The sequence below is a fragment of the Sceloporus undulatus genome, chromosome 6 (genome assembly GCF_019175285.1).
Source record: "Sceloporus undulatus isolate JIND9_A2432 ecotype Alabama chromosome 6, SceUnd_v1.1, whole genome shotgun sequence".
NCBI classification, from domain to species: Eukaryota; Metazoa; Chordata; class Lepidosauria; order Squamata; family Phrynosomatidae; genus Sceloporus; species Sceloporus undulatus.
This window is the reverse complement of record NC_056527.1, coordinates 1,104,691-1,115,832: the sequence shown is the minus strand read 5'-3', so window position 1 is coordinate 1,115,832 and position 11,142 is coordinate 1,104,691. Positions and strand designations below refer to the sequence as shown.

The 11,142-nt window shown below is 51.4% G+C and overlaps 1 protein-coding gene across 1 annotated transcript in view; it reads right to left on the bottom strand.

Moving 5' to 3' along the window:
• Window positions 1–11,142, bottom strand: part of LOC121932821 (SCO-spondin-like) — a 143,447-nt gene that overhangs the window by 77,360 nt on the left and 54,945 nt on the right. Inside the window, 15 exon segments of the mRNA XM_042471812.1 lie at window positions 65–220; window positions 1,266–1,297; window positions 1,542–1,605; window positions 1,608–1,633; window positions 2,413–2,538; window positions 3,584–3,611; window positions 3,841–3,850; window positions 3,852–3,881; window positions 3,883–3,908; window positions 5,161–5,283; window positions 6,115–6,294; window positions 7,138–7,302; window positions 7,869–8,039; window positions 8,976–9,122; window positions 10,287–10,633. Of these exon segments, the coding sequence (XP_042327746.1) occupies window positions 65–220; window positions 1,266–1,297; window positions 1,542–1,605; window positions 1,608–1,633; window positions 2,413–2,538; window positions 3,584–3,611; window positions 3,841–3,850; window positions 3,852–3,881; window positions 3,883–3,908; window positions 5,161–5,283; window positions 6,115–6,294; window positions 7,138–7,302; window positions 7,869–8,039; window positions 8,976–9,122; window positions 10,287–10,633 (1,631 nt within the window).

The following is an 11,142-nucleotide window of genomic DNA, read 5'->3' as shown; positions in this document are numbered from 1 at the left end:
GGGTGGGTCTTGGTGTTCCAGTTTGGGCCCAATATGTGTCTATCACCCATCCCATCCTGGCTACCTTTGCAGGGCTGGGTGCATCCTGGGTCTGGATAGGGGCCCAGAGCATTGGGCCCCCATAGGCAGTTCTGGAGCAGTGCGGTTGCGGGGTTGAACTCCAGAGTCGCATGGAGCTGAGCACTTGGACCAGGCTGTCCAGGAGTCCAGATAACTTCCACTGCGAGGATGGAGGAGAGAAAGACCAGAAGGAAAGAGGCGGAACAGGGACACACAACAGGTAGACTTTTTTGCAGCAGTGGATTTCTGTTCTTGCAGGGGTTGGCCAAGGATTTATCACAATGGACGGATCTCGTGCAAGAAACGGGATTTTAAAATCCGAAAAAACCCACAAAAGCAGTTGATTTTCAGACATGTTGGTTAATATGCAAATATGGCAGCATTATCCCAACGGGAAGTTGACAAAACTCACTCTTTTTTTTATTTTGGGATTTTCTGAAAGTAAAAGGAACGGGATTTGTACTTTCTGTTCGGGTTGACGTCATGTTAATGCTCATTAACCCTTATGTCTGTGAAATCAACCCACTTTTGCGGGTTTTGTCCACTTTCTGCTCAGGTTAACCCCTGATGTCGTCTGAAAATCACCACTTTGCGGGTTTTGTCCACTTTCTGCTCAGGTTAACCCCTGATGTCGTTCTGAAATCAACCCCACTTTTCGGGTTTTGTCCCACTTTCTGCTCAGGTTAACCCCTGAGGTCGTCTGAAAATCTACCCCTTTTGCGGGTTTTGTCCACTTTCCGCTCATGGTTAACCCCCTGATGTCGTCTGAAAATCTACCCACTTTTGCGTTTTTCCCCCCAGTTTCTGCATGGGATCTATCCCGTGTGATAAACTCCTAGGTTTCCTAGTGGACCCTTTCTAACTCTGTAATTCTATGCAACAAATATTGTAGTGTGGGGCACACCTGTTTCAGCCAGTGGTATTCCATTCTTCACCCCCAGATTTCAATCTCCAAGCATACTCATGCGTGCCTCCCAAGTACAGATCAGGACCTGGGTGGCCTGTGTCCACTCGCCTCCCCTTCCCACAAACCTTGCAGCCCTATGTCGCCTTCACCTGGGCAGGAGGGGTGTTGCAGGGCTCCCCTGCACATTTTTCCCCATTGCCCCAGCGCTGGCTCTACGGTGCTGTTGCATGCAGTGCCGGAAACGATTCCTCAACTCGACCGCATCCGTGGCGTAGAAAAGGTCTTGGAGACAGGAGACCAGGGGGTCCATTGCTCCAGAGGAACGCAATTCTGCAAGCAGAGGGGGGAGAGAGAATGACCCAGAATTCACCTATCACTATCACTAACATTATCTTGACTGATTTATATATTGCCACCATGAGCCCATTCCCAGAGTCAGAGTTGACCAAATGGACCAATGGTCATTGCCAGGGCCATTTGCAAGGTTGTGCTTCCTGCCCATTCTCCACAGTGGGCAGCTAATTTCTTCCAGAGCAGTCGCTTGCTCAGTGCACAGGCAATGCATGGCTCCTACCTGAGATGCAGGCGGGTGTGACACTCTGCGCACCTCTGGGCATCCCCTTGACATGGGGCACCCCATTGGCAGCTGCTGGGTTGGAAGGGGACCTGGAAGAGAGGCAGGGGAGCCTTAAGAAAAGGGGGATTAGTAAAAAGGGGTGGCAGAAGGGGAAATTTAAGTGCCACTCTCCCATTTAGGGTGTAGTGAAAGAGGCAGGTATGGAGCATGCGGAGGCTGGCTCCACCCACCTAAGGATGTACCTGGTGCTCATCTGCATAGCCCCGCCTACTCAGACAAGAAGTGGGTAAAAGGATCACCTGTCCAGAAGGTAGGCAGACCACAAATCTTTTGAAGTGTCTGGGGACAAAGCAATGGCCAGGTGCCCATGGCGGTGTTGTAACTAGAGTAGACCCACTGAGTCAAGAATCCAGTGGTGAGTCAACACTTGGGGGTGAATGGGTCTGCTCTAATAGCAGCAGCATTCTGGTCAATATATGCTTTGCAGCCACAAACACTCACAGGGTTGCGAAGATCACTAACATAGGGTGAATTCACCACTGTAGGAGTAATGTGACTATAAACAGCCATGGCTCTATCCTACAGAGTTCTGGAATTTGTGAAGCACCAGCACTTTTGGCAGAGAAGGCTGAAACTTGGTAAAACTACGGATTCCAGGATTCCACAGGATGGAGCTATAGCACTTAAAGAGGTGTCAAACTGGACTATCTTACAGTGTAGATGCACCCTAGGTGATACTGAGGGGGTCTCTTCTACTCTACTGTCCTCCAGAACTTAGGAAAGTTCTACAACTCCCAGAATCCTCCAGAAGCCGTGGAGGAACTACCACCTCTCCAAAAGGACTTCCCCAAGCTTCCAATTCTGTTACCGAAATCTCTGTTGCATGCCAGTCCCACAGCTCCGGCCACAGGGTGTCCACGGAGACCACGCCGACCAGCCACAGTTCACAGGGCAGGCCACGGAGTCACAGGTCACGACGCCATCCAGGCAGACACTGCAGGGAGAAAGGGACAAGTCACAGAGAGCCTGCGCTCGTTCTGTGTGGTCAGGAACAATCAATGGGGGCACTCTCTGGGGAAGAGCCCTACAGGCCCCAGGGACAAAAATCCACAGCTCCCTGGTTGGGAACAAAGATGCCTGCCTCCTATCCTCAGGAGTAGATAGGCAAGAGCCCCCAGGGAGAAAAGAGATGCCCCTCTTGACATGGCAGAGGGCGACAAGGGCCCAGGGAAAGCACCCCTCTCCCCTCCCAAAGGTGATGAGCTTGGAAAGGTTAATTTGGGATGATCGGGGGGGCGGGGGGGGGGGGTGGGGGCTGGGCGGGGGGGGGGGGGCGGGGGGGGGGGAGGGGGGGGGCGTGGGGAGGGGTGGGGGGGGGGGGGGGGGGGGAGGGGTGGGGTCGTAACCTCTTTTGCTTCGGTTTGTTTTGTTTGGCGTTTGTTTTCTTGTGTTTTGTTTTTTTTTTGTTTGTTTTTTGTTTTTTTTTTTTTTTTTTTTTTTTTATTTTTGTTTTTTTTTTTGTTTTTTTTTTTTTTTCGTTTCTGTGTTTTTCCCCCCCCCCTTTTTTTGGGTTGTTTTGTTGGGGTTGGGGTGGTGTTGGGGGGTGTTTTGGTGGTGTGTTGGGTGGTTGGTGGGGGTGGTGGGGGTGGTTTGGGTGGGGAGGGGTGGGGGGGGGTGTGGTTGGGTGTTGGCGGTGGGGGTGGGGGGGTGTGGTTGCAAACCCACCACCAAACAAAAAAAGTGTTGGTGGGCCGGGGGGGTGGGTGGTGGGGGGGGGGGGGGGGGGAACAAAACAAAACACACAACAAAACAAAAAGTCAAAATATTTACGAGGTGCTTTAATTCCCAGGATCAAATGTGTTAAAAAAATGTAACGGATATTTAATGTGTTTTAAAATTTAATTTCCAAATAAAATAAATCCTGGAGAGTCGCAGTCCAAAAAAACCCAACTTTTCCCAACATGTTCCGAGCAAAGGGAGTATAAAATAAACAAATAAAACTACATTATATCTGAGAGGTGTAGTTCATGAAGAGTGACTTTCGAGGCGCTGCTTTGTTTCGAGCTGCTACACGCCAGGATCAAATGGTTTAAAGTTATTTTAAAGGCATGTATGCTTTTAAAAAATTATTACAAATAACATTTGGCTGTTCTGGCGGAAGAGCTCCTCGTGCGCGGGAGGGGGGGTGGGGGGTGGTGGGGGCAGGGGTGGGCCCCAGTCCTCCCTCACCCACTGACTGCAGTTGTCCATAGGAACATCTCTCCTGGGAGGTGTTCGGCTCCTGGTCAAAGAGGGCAGTGGCACTGGATGACCGTTCACACAGCCCCCGTCCTGCAGGGAACAGCCCTGGGGGGCATCGACAGCCTGGGGGGGGAAGGAACAGGGGGGAACTGGAAACCAAGGGCATGGGGAGATTTAAAAATGGCTGTCCAGCCGGGGGGGTTATGGGGCCAAGAAGGGAGCGGGTAGCCCTCTGGTAGGGGGACCACCAAGCTGGCATGCTGTGGAAGGTCCCCACCAAAGGAGGAATATATGCATCTGAGGAAGTAGCCGCAGTCTAGGAAAGCCATCTTGCAACTCTTTATTCAGTACAAAGATCTCTCTGCCCAAGACGAGGGATAGAATGCCTATTGGGTGCGAGGGGGCACTGGTCACCCAAAAGAGACACACAGCTGCAGGTGGGCCCTCTGGATGGCTACCATGGAACTCAAGTGGGGCATAGAGGGAGGACCTCCGGCTGCGGACCTCCTTGCAGAAGGAGAGGTTACTCATGGGGTGCTCTCTGAAGACGGCTTAAAGCGGAAACAGAGAGAGCCAGCTAGGGGCAAAACCTTCACGGCCAGCCTGGCTGGGGCCAGCATCTACTGCTCCCTTGACCAGGGTGGCAGACTTGCTGGGGAGCTGAGCCTCGGTTGCCTGGCATGGCCACTGATCCTCAGGGAAGGGTCCCAGGAGTAGCCAAGCCCCAGTACTTCTAGGAAAGTGAGCAGGTCTGAAGCCCTGGGCAGATGCTTTGGCCTCACCCAAGAGGAGGAGGAGACTGGCTCCAACCCAGGGAATGTGGGAGGCATCGGGGCATGATCTGTATGTACACCTGCTGCATCTCAGGAAATATTTTTGATGGACCTATGCACCAGCCTTAACATCACACAAGGCTCTTGGGGAGGTTTGAGCTGACTCCCATCTCAACTCAGGACAGGTCCTGTACTGCCCACTGCAGGTTATCTCTGCTGTTACAGCTCCCTACTCTCACACCCCAGAGGTCATGGTTTGCTGCTGGGGTAGTCATCTTGAATGGCCATCCCGTGGTTGGCAATGGGGAAAAGGACTGGCTGTTGCCCCTAGCCAGATGCAGAAATCTACTGAGGCCTCAGCAGATGATGTTCTTGGTCTGCATCTGGCTATGGCACACAGACAGATGATTCCCTGGTCCCTCACGCTCTCCACCAGCCACAGAATGGCCAACACAGCAAAGCCATGAGTCCCAGAAGGAAGGAAATAATAATCTTTGTGATGACTTTTCAAAAGATACCCAGAGGCATGAGGCAGAGGGATGGTGGTGTACATCCCTTGCAGGGTACCGACTCCTCTCTGCCCTGAACGGGCACTTGCTCACCCTCCACACAGCTGCTGTGGCAAGTCGTTGTGGTGCTCAGTTGCTGGCAGGTCTGGGGACAAGGAGCCACGAGGCCTCGCTCGCAGTGTCCGGCTTGAACATAGACCATGTCCGGGCCACAGTCTGTGGGGAAAAGGGGCAGGGGAGGGGTCAGTGCACCATATTGAAAACCAAAGGCTAGCAGTAGGGAGGAGGGAGACTGACTCCCAAAACAACACAAAACCATCCTCCTCTGAATAAGTTTTGCCAAGAAAGTCTTCAGAGAGGGTTGCCATAAGTCAGAGTCCCCTTCAAGGCAGAGCCAGCCCAACGTCATGGTCTGAGTGTTGGACTAGGACTCTGGGAGACCAGGGTTCAAACCCCTGCCCAGTCCTGGAAAGCCCCTGGTTGACTTGGGGTGAGTCACGTTCTCTCATCCTTAGAGGAAGACAACGGCAAACCTCCTCTGAAGAAGTCTTGCCCATGAAGACTTGCCTGCTGCCATGGTTTGAGGGCTGGACTAAACTCTGAGAGACCAGGGTTCAAGTCACTGCTCAGCCACAGAAACCCACTGGATGACCTTGGGCAAGTCTTCCTCTCTCGCCTCAGAGGAAGGCAATGGCAAACTTCCTCTGAATAAATCTTACCAAGAAAACCCAAGGGAAAAAAGTGCGGTAGGTTGGAGTCAAAAGAGCAAACATTTATAGTTTGAGGCCTGATCGTTTGTAGTGTGTAAGGAGCTGGCTTGGTGTAGTGGTTTGAGCACTGGACTAGGACTCTGGAGACCAGGGTTCAGATCCCAGTTCAGTCATAGAATCCCATTGGGTGACCTTGGGCAAGTTTCAATCCCTCAGCCTCAGAGAAAGGCAATGGCAAACAGCAAGTTCTTCACATCCCTAAATCCCAGCCTCTGGTGCCATTATTTCCCCTCCCTCCCTGGATATCTGCCAGGCCCAGCATGGATATTCCTTTTACCCCGGGCATCTCCGCAGGGCTGCTGGTTGCAAGTCTCCATCTGCACAGCGTCCCCTGGACATGGCTGCCCCCCATTCTTGGGCGGTGGGTCAGCGCAGGCCCTAGTGCGGCTCCTGATTCCACCCCGGCACTCGGCATCACAGTCGGACCATTCGCCCCAGGAGGCCCATCCGCCGTTTACTGGGAAGGAAAAAGAGGTAGAGAGAGAGAGACAGAGAGAGATGCCTTGAGGCTGCTTCCTGGAAGACACACTCAGCAGGGCCAGGCACAACAGCAAAGTGCATGAGGCCAACAACATGGGGCTGAAGCCTACTATTTGGGCTCTCTGGCCTCTGAGTCCCCATCTCTTAACTCCTCCATGGATCTCCACTGGGAGTAAGAACTTTTCCTTGTCGAGATGTTTGGGAAGGTCCAAGGAGCAATTGCAAGAGGACCATCCCTGTCCACATAAAATAAAGGACTGGAACTAGTGGCAGGTGGTGGGTTCCACGTCTGCTCTGGACTTTAGTCTGAACTTTAAACCATTAGTGCTAAGCTTTCTCCCCCAAAATCGGTTCAGCTCCTAGAAAACAATCAGAGCGGATTCCCTGCCCAGCTGACATGGAAGCCACCAATGGAAACCCTCAAGCTTACACATGGTTGGTCTGCAGGATCTCCAGTGAGAACATCCTCTGCAGGAAGCTGTCTTTTTGAACCATCTTGAGAAAGAGAGCTGACCATCTCTCTAGGCAATTCACTCCAATGTCAAACTGCTCACATGTTCAAAGCGGTTCCTTCTAAGGTTCAGTTCAAATCTATTATCCTGGAACTTCAAAACATTAGACCTGGTCTTACCTAGTTCAGCCAATCTGGAACTGACACTATTCAGTCAGGTTCTGACACAGTCTTAAAATTCTGGATCTCATTCTTACCTCGATGGTTCACCTTCACCCCAGGTGTTTGGAAAGCCCAGGAAAAGGTGAGCCAGCTTTTTGCACCTGCCAAGGACCTCTGAATCCGAATAAGCAGGGAGGAGTGGCCTACCTGGACAGGCCTGGAGGAAGCACGAGCGGCTGTCGAATTCATTTCGGTCACACTCTCCCCCGGGAAGGGCATTGCGGAGCAAATCCCGGCGGCGGAAGGTCACACCAAGCCCACATGACCGGCTGCATTCGCTCCACATGTTCCAGGGAGACAGGATACAATCCACTGCCAGAGGAGGAAGAAGCAGGGCTTAGCGCAGAACGCCAAATGCGGTCCGCAGAGGAGAAGAAAGAGGCCTGCCAGCCACAAAAAAAGCACCCCTCCCTTGGGGCCCTATATACTCAGTTATTGCACCCCGATTCCACTTTAACTGTCATGGTCTCCTCTACCCCATTATGAAATTCTGGAAATTGCAGGTTACAGAGCGGTACTTGGAATTCTCAACCAGAGAGCTCTAGTGCCTCACCAAATTACAAATGCTAGGATCCCATAGGATTCAGTCATGGCAGCTATCATCTGGTCTGACATGGGTCCTGTACATCAGGCCAGAGCTAAGGAAAGTTACTTTTTTAAAAATATTTTATTTTATTTCTATCCCACCTTTCTCCCGAAATGCGATTCGGATGCTTGGGACCCACAGCCAAGATGGCCGGTGACAAGGGCTATCCTGGGAGCTGTTGTCCAAAAAAGGAATTGACCCAAGCTCTGCCCCAGGGCCAAATCACATCCGTGCCCCGTTGGCTGAGCCACCCTTCAGCTGACTCACAGGAAAGAGCGATCGGAAGACGTACCACAGTTGGCCTCATCAGATCCGTCCTGGCAGTCATGGCGCAGGTCACAGCGCCGCTCCAGCGCCAGGCATTCCCCACTGCTGCAGGAGAACTGCTTGGTAGAGCAGGGGCTGGGGGGTCCCACTGGAGACAGAGGGGCCACGGTGGGGATGGGGGGAGCAGTTGGGCCCCCTGCAAAAAAAAAGTGGAAGCACAAAAGAGGAGGATCAGTTCTCAGACTTGTCTAAACCCTGAAAAGGCCTTGCCAAGGCATTTTGCTGCCCAAGGTGAAGGACAAGAGGATGTTTCCCCCTTCCAAATTGCTCAAATGGCATCTGGTAGCCTCCATGCTTTCAGATGGCACCAACAAATCCCCAGCCATTGCCCCACCCCACTTCCACCTCTAAGCCATTCCCTGCTTTTAATGAAGCTGATCATTGACTGCCAACAGCTGAGTCGGATTTCACACCTGCAAAGTACGGAGGGAAAGACTATTTATTTGCCATTCTTTGTAACTTTGGCACTATTTTCTCCAGATATTCACACATTTCAAAGTGTCCTGGGGAATGATTCTGTGCAGAAATGCATGTGATTGTTCTGCACTGCTTCCTACACCAGAAACATGTGTTTCTGCAGTGACAAATCCTATGTACTTCTATGCAAAATACTGTGGGCCCTTGGTATCCGCAGCAGTTTAGTTCCAGGAACCCTCATGGATACCTAAATCTGTGGATATTCAAGAACAGAGGGATAAAATGCCCTTGTATAAAACAGCAAAATCAAGGTGTGTGTGTGTGTGTGTGTATACACATGTGGAATTTTTTCAAACTCTTGATGATTGAATCCGTGGATGCAGAATCCATGGATATGGAGGGACAAATATAATTCACTTCTGAATGTGTCAATACCCAGAGCAGAAAGGTTCATTTTTCTCCCAGTACAGGGGAAAATACACACGCCCCTCCTTACAAAGACAAAACAGTTGAAGGATTAAATCCCATCCTATACAGCCATGTTAGTTTTCTGACGTTGCTGAGAATAATGTCTTCCTTGGCCCAGAAGCCAACAGCCTGCAGAAAACAAGGCAGGCATAAAGATGAGTTTAGCCATTGCTGGGGAAAAACTCACCGCAATGTGTCTCATCAGATCCATCCAAACAGTCCTCCTCGCCATCGCAGACGAAGGCGGCCTCTACGCAGCCAAACACCTCGCAGGCAAACTGCCCCTGGGTGCAAAGGATTCTGGGAAGGCCAGGGATGGGGCTGTGAGTCGGCCCTGGCAAAGGAAAAAGATATGCTGGATTCGGGGGAGCGCATGAGAGGGGTAATTGTCTACTCCAAGTGGCACAGCAGAGGGTCCTTCCAACCCCTCTCCCCCCTTACCTGAGGTCAGAGACATGGCCCCTTCTCTTTGAACCAGGGAAATCTGGGCTCATCCATGGGCTTATGGGGCAAACTCACAGGCGCTCCAAGAGTGAGGGAGGGAGGGAGGGGGAGGGAGCTTCCTCTGCATCCAGTGCCAGATATCCTGCAACAGTTTTTTTTTCCAGCAAGGTGCCCAGAAATTGGATCAGCTTCACCTCTGAATACAGACTTTCTTAACAGCTGATCGAAACATCTCAACCCTCTGTTTACTTGAACTCATACACCATCCTGTCAAAGATGGAAACTGAGAGTGCTGGATCTATCCCAGGGCTCCTAGTGGGTTCTATTCTGATGCCCTAAGTGGATCTTCCCATGGGACTGCACCAGATCTGTCCCAGGCTCTCAGCTGGAGTGTGTGTTTTTTTGGGGGGGGGGGGGTTGGGCTCTGTGGCCATGTTCAGAAGAGTTTCTTCTCTGACTTTCGCCAGCATCTGTGGCTGGCATCTTCATAGAGAATGTGGCATGGAAGAGAGTTTGGTAGCATTCCATGCCAGCATTCTCTGAAGATGCCAAAGCCACAGATGCGGGCAAAACTCAGGAACAAACACTCCAGAACACAGCCACATAGCCGAAAAACCCACAAAAACTGTGGGTGCCAGCCATGAAAGCCTTCGACTTCTCATCCCAACTGGATTGTCCCCAGCCCTTAGCTGGAATTATTCACAGCACTGCCACCAGACAATTTTAATGGTTTTCTTACCCTTTAACCAAAGGTGCACTTAATATTTTCAAATACCCTCCTTTTTAGTCATGTGAGTTTACTGATATGCATTTTCAAAATACAAAAACAAAGAACTTGCTGTATGTTCCAGAGATCTGAAAGTGAATGGATGAACACATGCTTTAATTTAATTTTTTTAAGCACATGAACCTTTTTTTCAGTTTCCGAAACTGGGAGGAAACAGTGAGCATGGAACAGATGCAGTCATTTGAAACAAAACCAATAAATTGAAAGTGTGTCCTGCTTCTGCTCAAGCACCCCTGTGTGCCACCCAGAGCTGAGTCCCCCACTTACCCAGGAGCGTGGGTTGCAGACCCGGTGTTCCCGGGTGGAATGGAAAGGTGGGGAACACAGGCGGCTCAGTGGTACCAGGGGTCCTGGCCATCGCGCTGGCACAGGGGGTCCGCGGCTGAGAGGTGGTCCTGAAAAGGCCCTGAGCCTCCGGAGACAGGCAGAGGGGATGGTTGTCTTCTGGGGTGCTGAGGTGCCTGTCCCAAAGGCTGGTTTCACCTTGATGGCACTCCGGGGAGCCAGGACTCTGGTGTCCCTGTGAGCCTCGGTGGCAGAGAGCTTCTCCCACGAAGGAGAGCCCGGACTGGCTGCAGCTGGAACTGGGCTGCTGCTGGTGGAGATCATGTCCGCTGCAGAGGTTGGAAACAAAGGATTGTGGGTATCGTGTGCTAGGCTCAAAATATGGACTTGGATGAGTTGAGGGCATGGCTGCTTCTCTTAGCTTACAGTGTTAAACCGCTAGACACTGCTTAGGCAGTATGAAACGGTATATAAATGAAAATGAAGCTTGTTTTTAAATATCAGGCCTTCCCCACATCTGCCCCTCTTTGGTAGAATAATTGATTCATGGGTTGGAAGAGACCTCAGGGCCATCCAGTCCAACCCCATTCTGCCATGCAGGAACTCTCAGTCAAAGCATCCCCACTGACAGATGGCCCTCCAGCCTCTGCTTAAAGACTCCAAGGAAGGAGACTCCACCATCCTCCATGAGGGAGTGTTTCCACTGTCAAACAGCCCTTACTCTCAGGAAGTTCCTCCTAATGTTGAGCTGGGAATCTCTTTCCATGTGTCTGGGTCCTGTTCTCTGAGTAGCAGAAAACAAGCTTGCTCCCTCCTCAATATGACATCCTTTCAAATA